At 42.8% G+C, this 14,606-nt stretch overlaps 1 protein-coding gene across 5 annotated transcripts in view; it reads left to right on the forward strand.

Moving 5' to 3' along the window:
* Positions 1 to 1,183: 1,183 nt before the first annotated feature.
* myo5aa (myosin VAa) overlaps positions 1,184 to 14,606 on the forward strand; it is a 232,756-nt gene continuing 219,333 nt past the window's right edge. For 3 of the 5 annotated variants that reach the window (XM_073033131.1, XM_073033134.1, XM_073033135.1), the window contains exon 1: positions 1,184 to 1,469. In XM_073033131.1, coding sequence (XP_072889232.1) covers positions 1,443 to 1,469 — 27 coding nt within the window. In that variant the 5' untranslated portion in view covers positions 1,184 to 1,442. Of the gene's footprint in view, positions 1,470 to 6,654; positions 6,770 to 14,606 lie in introns of those variants that run through there. The other 2 variants (XM_073033136.1, XM_073033133.1) reach the window with 2 other exon arrangements.

The following is a 14,606-nucleotide window of genomic DNA, read 5'->3' on the forward strand; positions in this document are numbered from 1 at the left end:
TGTATGGCTCTATGACCAATTGCAACATGATTCAGGAATAAGGACCTGACTAAGCACGTTTAGGCCTTAAATTGAGCAATGTAAGGTTGACTTGAGTCTAGAGCAGAAGCTGGCTTATATCAACTTTAAACCTTCAGGGAAATTCACCTGTTTGCCTGACATTAAACAACCTGATGCAACTGCTTAACTGTAAGTTGCAATTGAATATTTTAATAGAATTACTTTTTGCTGCTACTTGGTAAACTTATTTTGCAAAACAATTCACCAGGTCAATTTATAACTGCCTTGATCAGGAAAACAGATGTGTATTTTACTATTTATTTGTTCATCTTCCATTTAGAAATTATTGATGCAATGACATGTTGGCAGGAAGCAAAATTATCTTAAATCAAGGATGCTCCCAGACATACCCTCAGTTTGAGTTTATTGATCACTGGGAGTGTGCATATGTATGATACTGGACTGACACCAACTTACTGCCCTCTACTGTGCCTATTGTCTTGTTTATTATTTATTGTAATGCCTGCACTGTTTTGTGCACTTTATTCAGTCCTGGGTAGGTCTATAGTCTAGTGTTTTTTTTTGTGTGTTGTTTTCACGTAGTTCAGTGTAGTTTTTGTACTGTTTCATGTAGCACCATGGCCCTGAAAAACGCTGTCTCGTTTTTACCGTGTACTGTGCCAGCAGTTCTGGTCGAAATGACAATAAAAAGTGAGTTGACTTGACTTGAATTATTATTTCCCGGGTGATAAAGAAAATCAGACCTCAATTAATTAAATATAGGAAAACCAGAAGCCAAATTATGATAAAGCACAACTTCTACTAAACATTCTCCCTCTTTTGTATGTTTTACAAGTTGTATGCGTGCAAGACATACGTCAGATTAACCAATTATAGCTACCAGTCAAATTTCAAACAGGTCAAAATTTCAACCATATGATTATAATGTGGTAGGTGAAGTGGGAAGAGCGGGAATTATCATTACAACCATTTAAGCCGGGGTCAAATTAAATGCAGAGTTTTCTTTTCTCTGCCGCTCACCTACAAGAAAGAGAATGTAATGTTTTACACGGACTCACACCGTGTAACGCCGGGGGCCGGAGTGCACCCGTAGTCTGGGAGCTGGTGTTCCTTGCGGTGGCGCTCTCTCACCAGCCAGTTCCCGGCGGAAGGGGCACTGAGCGCAGATTTTTTTTTAGGTTGTGCTCGAAAGCATCTCCATGCCTGTCTCCCTTATACCCAGAATGCACAGGCGGGTAGCAGAGTACTGACACAGGTAACATGGAGATTGGTACCTCGGGCTGACATTCGGGGCGGAGGTGAGCGCCGTTTATTCCCCAGGCAAAAGCCGTTGTGTTGCAGCCGACGACCCCTTTCCCTGCCTGGTTTTTTCGGGGCTTCCGGGGGAAGGCACTGGAGCCGCGGAGACGCACCGCGGGAGAATGGCAGCATCCGAGCTCTTTACCAAGGTAAGGGCATTGAGGTATTTGCCGGGAACGAGCCCCAAGCCCCCTCCGGAGTACCTCGGTGGGCGATGAATGTTTCGGGTCGTGTGACTGCGGCTCTGATGCGGAACACGGGTGATGGGGGGCCGGAATGTGCCGCGCAGGGCGAGAGAACAATGGTTGGAGGATGTCGGTTCCTCTGCGTGTCACTGCAGCAGCCTGATTTGGATGTGTGCTCTCGATGGAGAGCGGCTCCGGCTGTGGTGAATCGAGGGAAAGGGGGGAGTCTGGTGTGATTTACTGCGCCCTGTGCATGCAGCCTTCCTCGTTTATAGTGGAGCAGTTCTCCACCCCCGCCGCCTCCAAAAATGAAAACAGGGCCGTTCAGTTCTGAGGCCACCCACCAGCAGCACAGATGTCAACCCAAAAAGGAAGCTCGCTCAATTACATCCCGTTTAAAGCCAGTGTTCAGACGCTTGCCGGGCCGTTTTGAAACAGCAGCCCGGCTGCAAGGCTCTCTGCTGATTCAGCTAGGAGGGTCTGGTTTCAGTCAAGCTCGCAGGAACGTTGTTAATGCAAATTCCACTCTGACCGCATCTCCCGTTTAAATTCTTTTAAATGTTTCTTAATCTGATTGTTGATCGGCTGATATATTGCTGGATCCCTTTCAATACACTGGCTGTGTTTCAACGAAAAGGAAATTAGAAAATCGGGAGAACTGGATTAGAAATGGAAAATACTGGAAACACTCAGGCATCATTTGTAGAGAGAAAGAGAGGCAGTCAACGCTAAGGGACAATGACCTTTCTTTGTGTTTAATATCAGCAATGCATTCAAGAGGTTCTTTGGTGTGTGGAGCTCACGAATATTAGTATTCAATAAACAAGGGTAATGCGACTTGTAGGTGGTCAGGTCAGCGTCATTGGTGCCCATTGGTGAAACCCTCTCCATTACAAGTCTCTGCCTTTTTCAAAACTCGTCATTGGCTGTTAAACATTGAGAAGTTCTAAAACGGATGTAAGAAACCACCTATATTTTAGTATTTTGTTCCAAAAAAAGGATTTGGAATTGATAAAGGAGAAGGTAACGGGATGAGAAATACAGAAATTGACTGCAAGAATGTTGGCATGTGAGAAAAGCAAAATACTGAGGACAGCAGGTCGCTTGGAGAGAGATGGGAGTGAGGTAACGGCAAGGGAATGAAACATGTTCATGTTAAGAAACGTGAAAGGCCTGCCTCAAATACCAGAAAAGCAAGGATCTAGCAAGAATGAAGAAGTGAGTGAAATTAGAATTAGGAACAGGATGTTGCTGGGGAAGCTGGTAGGTCTGTTAAGACCCAAGTATCTGATGATCAGTGGCCAAGAATTGACTCTGATAGCAGAAGCCTCGATTCAGGCTCAGAAACATTAGAGGTTTGTACATGCGGGAAATCCAGAGCAACCCGCACACACAAAATACTGGAGGAACTCAGCAGGTCAGGCAGCATCTATGGAAAGGAATAAACAGTCCATATTTCAGGCCAAGACCTTTCCTCAGGACTGGGAAGTAAGGGGGAGATACCACAATAAAAAGGTGCGGGGAGGGGAAGGAGGGCGAGGTCGAAGTTGATAGGTGAAACCAGGTGGGTGGGAAAGGCGAAGGGCTGGAGAGGAAGGAATCTAATGGAGAGGAGAGTGGACTGTGGGAGAAAGAGAAGAAGGAGGGGCACCGGAGGTGGGTGGGACGTGATAGGCAGGTGAGGAGAAGAGGTAAGACGCCAGGGAATTTTTTTACATCGGAAGTAAAAAATCGCTGTGTATGCCTTCAGTTTGGAGACTAACTAGACAGAATATAAGGTGCTGCTCCTCTATCCTGAGAGTGAAAGAGGAAGCCATTGACCAACATGTTGGAATGGGGATAGGAATTAAAATGGTTGGCCACCGGGAAATTAGAGTGGAGGTGTTTCACCAAGTAATCCTACAATTTTACATCGATATCATAGTGGGCACAGACTCACTGAGGTGTGGTTGAAGGGGGACGAAAGTTATGAAGGCTCTTTCTGAGGACAGAATGTTCTGCATCAGATGGAATGGTGAAGACTCAGCACGGATTAGGGGGAGGGTTGGGGTACTCAGGGAAGGTACCCCCACTGAACACTGCCCTCCACTCTCTCAGTGGCAGCCCAAACCTTACCATGAAACCCACAGACAACGAGGCTGTGCTGTGGTGTGGCAGGCTGACTTCTACCTTTCTGAGGCCAGGCCACAGCTGTGAGGCACCTCCACTGAAAATGATCCCACTCCAGGCCATTAGAAAACTGTCTCCGACACCATCCCTAACCTCATCAACTCCTGAGAACTCTATCCACTGCCACCAAATTCATAGTTTCCTTACCTCACACTGCTCATTTCTACCTCCTATCTAAGATCCACAATCCCGACTGCCTGGGTAGGCCCATGGTCTCTGCCTGCTCCTGCAAAATCTGTCCTCCGTCTCCCAGAACTGGACCACACCTTCAATAACTTCTCCTTCTGCTCCTCCCACTTTCTCCAGACTCAAGGGAGCTATGGGCATGCGTTTGGCCCCAGCTCTGCCTGCCATTTTGTTGGCTAAGTAGAACAGTCCATGTTCCAAGCCTTCACTGGTAATGCTTCCCAACTCTTCGTGTGCTATATTGGCGACTGCATTGATGCTGAGCTCATTAATTTCATCAACTTTGCCTCCAACTTTAATCCTGCCCTTAAGTTCACTTGGTCCATTTCAGACACCTCCCTCCCCTTTCTCGATCTCCAAACTGTCTACTGACACTTTTTTACCGATTTTACCGATCTACCAATTCCCGCGGTTATCTTGACTATTCGGACATCTTCCCTCTTCCTTTCCTGTCCTGAGAAAGGGCCTCGGCCTGAAACGCCAGTTGTTTATTCATTTCCATTGATGCCAAATGACCTGCTGAGTTCCTCCAGCATTTTGTGTGATTCAGGTTCAGGTTCAGATTAGTCTTCTGTCACCAGAGTGCAATGAGATTCCTTGCTTGCACTGGTCATCAACTTTTAGAGTTCTGTACGTTGTGGAACTGTTCCTGCGGAATGGAGGGTTGTGAATGTGACAGCATTATTACGGAGGGAGTGCGAAAACAGGAATTGGTGACCTCTGGCCTAACAGCAACAGATACTGGATTCCATAATGAATCAGAATCAGGTTAAATAACACCAGCATATGTAGTAAAGATTGTTAACTTTTCAGCAGCAGTACATTGCAATATATAATAGTAGAGAAAAAACTGTGAATTACTACATTGTGTGTGTTTATGTATATAATATATATGTAAATTAAATAAGTAGTGCAAAAAAAAGAAATAACGAAGTGGTGAGGTAGTGTTGACTCATAAACAGGCGAAATCTGCAGTTGCTGGAAATCAAAGCAACACACACAGAGCGCTGGAGGAGCTCGGCAGGTCAGGCAGCATCCATGGACAACAGTCATAGGCTGAGAGCCTTCATCAGGGCTAAAGGAGAAAGAAGGAGTCAGAGTTAGAAGGTGGGGGTAGGGGAGGGAGAAACACAAGGTGATGGGTGAAACTGGGAGGGGAGAAGTAGAGCCGGGAAGTTGATTGGTGAAAGAGATACAGGGCTGGAGAAGGGGGAACGTGATGGGAGAGGACAGATGGCCACGGAAGAAAGAAAAGGAGGAGGAGCACCAGGGGGAGGTGATGGGCAGGTAAGGAGATAAGGTGAGAGAGGGAAATGGGAATGGGGAGTGGTGAAGTGGGGGGAGCATTACTGGAAGTTCAGGAAATCAATGTTCATGTCATCAGGTTGGAGGATAAGCAGATGGAATATAAGGGTGTTGCTTATCCAACCCAAATGAGGCCCCATTGCGATAGTAGAGGAGGCCATGCACATGTCGAAATGGGAAGTGGATTTAAAATGGGTGGCCAGTGGGAGATCCCGCTTTTTCTGGTGGATGAAATGTAGGTGCTTGGTGAGGTGGTCTCCCAGTCTATGTTGGCTTTCACCGATATACAGGAGGCCACACTGGGAGCACTGGATACAGTAGATGACCCCAACAGACTCTCAGGTGAAGTGTCGCCTCACCTGGAAGGACTGTTTGTGGCCCTGAATGGTAGTGAGGGAGGAGGTGTAAGGACAGGTGAAGCACTTGTTCCGCTTGCAAGGATAAGTGCCAGGAGGGCCGAATGGACAAGGGAGTCACATGGGGAGGGATTCCTGCGGAAAGCATAGAGCCAGGGGGAGGGAAAGGTGCTTGGTGGTGAGATCCCGTTGGAGGTGGCGAGGTAGTGTTCGTGGGTTCAATATCTGTTTAGAAATCGGATGGCAGAGGGGAAGAAGCTATTCCTGAACCTTTGAGTGTGCGTCTTCAGGCTTCTGTATCTCTTTCCTGCTAGCAATAAGAACAAGGCATGACCTGGGTGATGGGGGCCCTCAGTGATGGACTCTGCCTTTTTGAGGCACTGCTCCTTGAAGATGTAATGAAGGATGTAATTACAGAACATTAGGAAAGCTATAATCGTTTGAGCACCATCAGCCTGGATTTACGAAAGGAATCGTCTTTGAGTAATTTATTGGCGTTCTTTGAGCATGTGACTAATAGAAGGGAGAAGATGTTTAGATCTTTAGAAAGATTTTGATAAGATCCCAAACAGCAGGTTGGCTAACAAAGTCAGAGCACATGGATTGTGGATAGTATAACGAGAGCTGGCTGGCAGGCAGAGTAGGAGAAAATGGCTCTTTCTCAGCTTGGCTGGTTGCTACCAGCTAAGTGAGTGGGCAAGAAAGTGACGGATGGAATTCAGTATGTGGGAAAAACCTCAAGATCTAAGATTCTAGATTGTATGTTGTCATTCTTCAGCGCAAAGGAGAATGAAATAATTGTTACTCCGCATATGATGCAGCATTTAAAAAAACACAATAGGCATGAAGAAAAGAGGGGTTAATGGTTGGAGGTTTTGGTCAGCCTGATGGCTTGAGGAAAGTAACTGTTTTTGAGTCTAATGGTCCTATCGTGGATGCTATTTTTTCTGTTGGGAGTGGAATCCTTCATGGTACTGCTGGCTTTTTCCTGGAACCTTGCTGTATATCTGTCCCTTGATGGCGGGTTGGTTGGTTCCGGTGATGCGTTGGGCAGTTTTAACTGTATTACCCAGACTTCCTGTCTGCCACAAAGCAGTTTCTGTACCACACAGTGATGCAGCATGTTAAGGTGCTCTTCACTATATATCAGTAGAAGGGCGTGAGATTGGCGTGCACAGACCGCAGGCTCACTTCAGCCTCCTCGTAACGTAGTGAATGGTATCATGAGTGCAGAAAGCAAATAGGATGGTAAGTGGAATGTTGCCTCTTGTTCTGAGGGGATTTGATTACAGAAAAAAATGTTTTACTGTGATTACGTAGGCCTCGATGAGACTTCAGTTGGAATGGTATGTGGAGTTTTGTTCTCCTTTCCCAGAAAATAAGGAATCTAGGACCAGAAGGCACAGCCTCAGAATAGAAAATAGAAGATTTCCCTTCAGAACAGAGATGACGAGGAATTTCTTGAGCCAGAGAATTAATTGCCACAGACAGCTACGTAGGCCAATTCATTGGGTATATTGAAAGTGGAGGTTGATAGGTTCTTGATTAGTAAGGGTATGAAAGGTTATGGTGAAAAGGCAGGGGAATGGGTTTTGATAGGGATAATAAATCAGTCACGATGGAATGGCGGAGCAGACTCTGGACTGAATAGCCTAATTCTGCTCCTATGTCTGGTGGTCTATTAAATGAGATTCTTGTGTTGGAAGGAAATCAGCCAAGATTCACCAACCTTATTCCTCACTGGCGAGTTTGCTATCGAGAAATTGAGAAGTCTTTGTCTGTATTCTGTTGAATCTAGAAGAATGGCAGTGCAGTTTACAGAATATATAGAGGGTGGATGCAGCGAGGACGTTTCTTTTGGCTGAGGAGCTAAAATCAGGGATCTCAAAGTTTGAAGTAAATTTTATTATCAAAATACATATATCTCGCCATATACTATAGTAACTAGTAACTGTTACAGGATCAACGAAAGATCAACTAGAATGCAGAAGACTGTACAAATGTAAATATAAATAAATAGCAAAAATAATGAGAACATGAGAAAGGAAATAAAGAGTCCTTAAAGTAAGATCATTGGTTATAAGAACATTTCAATTATGGGGCAAGTGAGTGTAATTATCCCCTTTTGTTCAAGAGCCTGATGGTTGAGGGGTGGTGAATGTGGTGGTGTGAATCCCAGGGCTCTTGTATCTTCGACCTGATGGCATCATTGAGGTCTCAGTCTCAGAATAAGGGACAGAATGTTTACGACTAGTATGAAGGGAATTTTTCTTCACGGACAAATTGGTGAATCTTTAGAACCCTCTACGACTGGATTTGAGCGTTCACTTGAAATAGGGATCAATAGCTTCCTGGATATAAAGGGAATCAAGGTATATAGAGTTAATGCAGGAAAATGATCTTGATGAATGGTGCAGCACGCTCAATGGATTGGATTGCCTAATTCTAGTATTTCTTAAAAATAAAATCATTGTGGGTTAGATACTTATCAGTAGGACTTCATTGATAATGTTCCTTGATTTGCATATCTATTACTTGTAAATTGTGCACATATTCAGGTAATAAAAATGTTATTTGAATGTATGGCCAATGTTTTAACCAGTGTTGAGTGTAGTAGAAATTGCAGAGTTCTTGCTGAACTTTAAGTCAGTAGATAAGGCAGCAACCAAACTAAGAAATAAGAGGCAAAGCTTATAGGGTGCAAAGGCTTTTTGTTGCAAGTTTATTTATCTGTAGGAGTCCATTTATTGTGCTGATGGTTTTAATGAATGAAGGTTAGTGATGTGTTGGCAGGCAATACTGCTGCTTGGCATCGTGGCTAATTTAACAGCAAATTACTTCTTTCAAATGAAAACTAAGTGCTGGAAGCACTCCAGCAGTCCAGATGAAGGATCTCATCCCGAACATTGACTCTCCATTTTCCTCCTTCGATGCTGTCTGACTATCTGAGTTCCTCTAGCACTTTTCTGGAAACACTCAACAAGTCAGGCACCAGCCCCAGGGAGGGAATTAACGTTTCACGTCAATGACAGAATTAACGTTTCACGTCAATGACCTTTTTCATCAGTACTTGAGAGAGATCACCAAGCAGAGATGTTAACTCTGTTCCTCTCTTTACTGAGGGTCTCTGAGCTGCCAAGTATTATTTGCAACATGTTCTGTTTTGATTGGTCTCTCTAATTGTGTAACTTATATCTATGCTTTCAGGATGTTTGGACAGTAAAGATAAAATCTGATCCATTTTCTGCCGCTGCCCTGGTGCAGTCCTGCCCATCGTTCCTGTTATCAACAGGAAACTTGGCTCAGAGCTATTTGAGATGGTGAACTTACTCACTGGATTAATGTGCTGAGATCTTGTGAAAAAGGGCTCGTGTTTTTATTTTATGGCCCTTGCAGGTACAGAATTAAAATTTTGAGCACGGCCTTGCAGTTCTGCTGTCCAAATGGATCATGTATTAGTTTTCCAACTGAGTTAATGCCATCATTAAATTACACTGTAAGCACCAGAATGGCATGGGGCAGATGCAGTGAGTTTAAACACCCATTGACTCTGTCGCAGCAATTTACATAATCAAAGATTGTTTTGATTCCTGGAGTTTCCTAACTCCTGAGCTGGTTGAGCCTTCTGAAGCTAACTCGGTGAGTTTATGGTTACTCCCAACAATGGGGAGTTAGCTTGTCAGACTTGATCCACTTTGAACGCCTAGCTCTTAAACTTGATTTGAGTAAAATTCAGTTAAATCAATAAATGTCTTTAATTTGTGTCATCTGTTGTCCTGATCCTGTACAATGCTGCAGCTTTTCCCGTAAGGATTTTTTTGTAGTTTAGAACTCGTAGCATCCCTGAATTATGGCATCCAAACATTTCAAGTTGCACATTCTTTTTTTTGAGGTAGATGGAATTTCTTTTTTTAAAAAAGGAATCTCTTTCACAATTTTGGCCACTTTCTATGAAAGTACAAATGGTTGGTGTCAGAAAGTATTAAAATGATTAGTGTCAGAATGCTTTGTTATATAAGTGAAGATCCAAGCCAGTAATTCAGCCTATTTAATGCCTGATCTTCCAAGAGGGAATGTGATGCACTATAAACTTCTCAGGCTAATGTTATGTTCTTGGTACTCATTTACTTTTCACCTTAAATTTGCTCTGACAAGCAAGACTTAGTGGAAGAAACAAGGGCTAAAGTAATATAGGCCTCAATCTACTTAGTGAAACTACGCAGAATAGGCCCTTCCAGCGTTCGATCTGTGCCATCCACCAACCCCTGATTTTATTCTAGCCTAATCATGAGATAATTGCAATGACCAATTAACCTAATAACCGATACGTCTTTGAACTGTGGTAGGAAACTGGAGCACTTGGAGAAAACCCGTGCATTTCACAAGGAGGACGTACAGACTGTGCAGGTGACTCTGGAATTGAGCTCTGACACTCCGATCTGTAATAGCATCAAGCTAACTGCTGTGCTACTGTGGCGCCTACAAACGTCAGCACATTTAGGAAGACTGATAATGGGGAGAGTGTGACTGATGGACTTTCCCTGTGACTGATCTTGAGCTTTTTTTATGTCTGCTGTGCTGGTGCATGTGTATAACTGCCAGGCTGTATTTTGGTGATTTAAGAGAGATAACAGACTTTCTGACAAAATGAAGTCAACAGTGAATGAGAGTCATAATTTTTCTTGTTTGAAACAAAGTCCTGTTACTAGTCTTTTGTTTCTATTAGAAAGTGAGGTTGAGGTTGATTTTTGCAAATATCTAATCAGCCATTCATATTGCAACATCATCTGCTTGGTCTTCCAGAATTTTATTACATCTAAATATCTTTGTGGTAATATTGTTTTTAGTATCAGGGCAGAATTCTAAATTTACATATATACTTTCTGCATGTTGAAGTACAGCAGCTAGAAACCCAAGGATCTGGTAAAATTTTGCATTAATTTTGTGGTTTCTGGATTTTGCCTTTCAGATTTTTATTTACCATTCTCAAAGTTTAAAGTAAATTTATTATCAGAGTACATATATGTCACCATATATACAGCCCTAAGATTCATTTTCTTATGGATATACTCAGTAAATCTACAGAATAGTAACCATAATGGAATTGATGACTACCCAACTAGAGTGCAAAAGACAACAAACTGTGTAAATTCTAAAAGAAGAAACTTATAATTACAATAATAACAATAACAAAAAACAATAATTACTGTATTTACAAATAGTAAATATCAAGAACATGCGATAAAGTGGGTCCATTGGTTGTGGCAACATTTCACTGATGAGGCAAGTGAAGTGAAGTTGAGTGAAATTATTTTGTATCTTAAAACATGATATTCAATCCATTTATGTCAAAAATGTTATTAGTAACTTCTCTGGTAAGTTATCAGTAATTCATTCATGTCCTTTTCAAGCACCCAGACTTGCTCTACTGAATGAAGATGCTGAAAAGTTATTAGTTCATGACCCAATTCTAATGCCCTTATCTCTATGCTCTAACTTCTTCATTAACTATATTTATACACTAATTCATTGGCAGAAATGTTATCCCTTTTGGCATACTGTTATAATATATTATAATAAAATTGCTGCCTAAGTTTCTTAGTTTGGTGATTCCCAGATTTGTATTTGGGATAAAACAATTTAGGTAAGCTGTGGATATTCATGAATAAGGTAGTTATTTTATTAACAAGAGAAACTCTGCAGATGCTGGATGTCAAAGCAACACACACAAAATGCTGAAGGAATTCAGCAGACCAGGCAGCAACTATGGAAAAGAGTAAACAGTTGACATTTTGGCCCGAGACCCTTCTTTGTGTGTATTGCTAGTTATTTTATTTATCTATCTCTATACCTAGTTATCTATCTATCTATTTATTTATATATGTTTATTTATTGAGATACAGCGCAGAAGTGGGCTCCTCTGGCCCTTCGAGCTGCGTCTCCCAGCAACCCACAGTTTAACCTCACAGAACAATCTGCAATGACCGATTAATCTGTCAACTAGTATGTCTTTGGACTGTGGAAGGAAATTGTAGCACCCGGAGGTAACCAACACAGTCACAGGGAGAACATATAAACTCATTACAGACAGCATGTTTGATTTCAAGCATTAGAACTGAAAATTGAAAGGCATGTGGCCCTGGGTGTATCGGCAAAATTGCCAAATTTGCAGATGACGTAAAACTTGGAGACATGAGGAACTGTGAAGAGGTTAGTAAAAGGTTTCAGTGAGATATGATTTAGCTGGTGGAATGCGTGAGAAATACAATTTACTCCTGAGAAATGTAAAGCTTTATAGTTTAGTTAAGAGGGAAAAGAAACAGTATGTATTGGAGAGTGCAGTTCTAAAACAGGAAACAGAGGAGATCTCAGAATATTTGTACATGATTGAAAGTGGCAATGGAGGTTGAAAAATCAGCTTAAAGCACACAGGAATCTGGGATTTATAAATAGAAGAATATCATGTCCCAGTTTGGGTTCCACACTTTATAAAAGGTGTGAGGATTGGAGAGGATGCAGAAGAGATTTATGAAAGCAAGCCAGGGATAATTATACAAGTACTTAAGGACTGGATATACAAGAGCTTCGATACATCTGGACTGATTAAGGATAGTCAGCGTGACTTTGTGCATGGTAGGTCATGTGTGACAGATCCTGTAGAGTTTTTCGAGGAAGTTACCAGGAAAGTGGATGATGACAAGGCAATGGATGTTGTCTACTTGGACTTCAGCAAGGCATTTGACAAGGTCCTGCATGGGAGGTTGGTCAAGAAGGTTCAGGTGCTCAACATTCAGGATGGGTTAGACATTGGCTTTGTGGCAGAAGCCGGAGAGTGGTAGTGGCTAGTGGTATGCCGCAGGAATCAGTGCGTTCCGTTGTTGTTTGTCATCTTTATCAATGATCTGATGATAACGCGGTTAACTGGATCAGCAAATTTGCAGGGAACACCAAGATTGGGGGTGTAGTGGACAGAGAGGAAGGCTGTCATGGCTTGCAGAGGGATCTGCATCAGCTGAATGGGCTGAAAAAATGGCAGATGGGATTAAATGAAGACAAGTGCGAGGTTTTGCACTTCGGTAGGACCAACCAGGGTAGGTCTTACACAGCGAACTGAGGAGTGTGGTAGAACAAAGGGATCTGGGAATACAGGTCCATAATTCATTGAAAGTAGATAGGATCGTAAAGAAAGCTTTTGGCACATTGGCCTTTGTAAGTCAATGTATGAGTACAAGAGATGGGATGTTATTTTGAAGTTGTATAGGACATTGTTGAGTACTAATTTGGAGTATTGTGTGCAGTTTTGGTAACCTTCCCACGGGAAAGATGTTAACGAGTTTGAAATAGTACAGAGAAAATTTACAAGGATGTTCAAGACGTACAAAAAAGCTGGATGAACTCAGCAGGTCGGGCAGCATCCGTTGAAAGAAGCAGTCAACGTTTCGGGTCGAGACCCTTCGTCAGGACGGTGACTGCTTCTTTCAACGGATGCTGCCCGACCTGCTGAGTTCATCCAGCTTGTTTGTACGTCTTGATTTGACCACAGCATCTGCAGTGTACTTTGTGTTTACAAGGATGTTGCTGGGTCTGGAGGACCTGAGTTATAAGGAAAGATTGACTAGGTTTGGACTGTATTCCTTAGAACATAGAAGATTGAAAGGAGATTTGACAGAGGTGTACAAAATTATGAGGAATATAGATAGGGTAAATACAAGCAGGCTTTTTTCACTGGTTTGGGTGGGACTACAACCAGAGGTCATGGGTTAAGGGTGAAAGATGAAAAGTTTACAGGGAACATGAGGGGAAACTTCTTCACTCAGAGGGTCATGAGAGTGTGCAACGAGCTGCCAGCACGAGTGGTGCATACGAGCTTGATTTCAACTTTAAAGAGAAGTTTGGATAGGGACGTGGATGTTGGGGGTATGGAAGGCTATGGTCCCGGTGCAGGTTGATGGGAGAAGGCAGTTTAAATGGGTTCGGCATGGACTAGATTGGCCAAAGGGCCTGTTTCTGTGCTCTACTTTGCTGCAAAGACTGAATGACTTGAGTTGTTCTCCCTAGATAGGAGAAGGTCACAAGGGGATCTGATAGAATGGTATACATAGTGTTTAGAGAGATGAAGCAAGGGACCTGTAGGAAGGTATTTGGCAAAAGAACCAAAACTGAACTGCGGAGCTTCCGTTTAAACTACAGGTAACCAGGATTCAGATTGCACTAGGTTACAGAGGGAGATCCAACTAATCTGGCTAAGTATCTGAATGGAAAGAAATTGCAGTTTGAAAGGCACAGGGCAGGGAGATGTAGGACTGGTAGAGATTTGACGAGCCCAATTGCTTTCTTTTGTACTGTAATCATTTTGCGACTCCAAGATATGCTGTGCACATTTTTAAACTAAAGAACATTCTGGTTCATAGCTTTGGAAGATTATCAGAAGTTACTAGAAAGGTGAATTTAGATTGTCTACTTTTGTGTTGATAACTCTGTTGACTTTTTCTTCAGAATGTCTGCTAAGTTGATGATTGGGCCAGTGCAGGCAAATCTAGCTACCTTGTCACAAATTTGCCATATTGGTTATGTCCATTAATGGAGCTAAATAAGAAGCAATGACTCTGGACTGGAAAGAAATTTGCCTGTAATTCTAATTCCCAATCTGCAGTCGGTAATGATGTGCTGTCGAAGACATAAACCTGAGAATTCACATGGAGAATTGATTTTGGCTGGCCGAGGTGCTCTGCCTGCCTGTCTTGTCAGCTGGGTTTGTGCATGAGCATCAGTCAGACATGATGCATCGGAGGCCAACAGTGACTCTTCAAGCTTAAACGTAGTCAGGGAGTGGTACCTGCCAATGAGGGGAAGTAACAATTGGACAAATAGAACATTACAACACAGAACAGACCCTTTGGCCCACAGTGCTGTGCTGACCTTTTAAGCCACTCTAAGATCAGTCTAACCTTTCCCTCCTACATATCCCGCCATTTTTCTATCAATAGAATATAGGACATTACAGCACGATACAGGCCTTTTGGCCCACAACGCAGCTGGATCATCACTGCATCAGTAACCATAAGACTTTAGCCAATCAGACTTA

Source organism: Hemitrygon akajei, chromosome 30, assembly GCF_048418815.1.
Source record: "Hemitrygon akajei chromosome 30, sHemAka1.3, whole genome shotgun sequence".
Lineage (NCBI taxonomy): Eukaryota > Metazoa > Chordata > Chondrichthyes > Myliobatiformes > Dasyatidae > Hemitrygon > Hemitrygon akajei.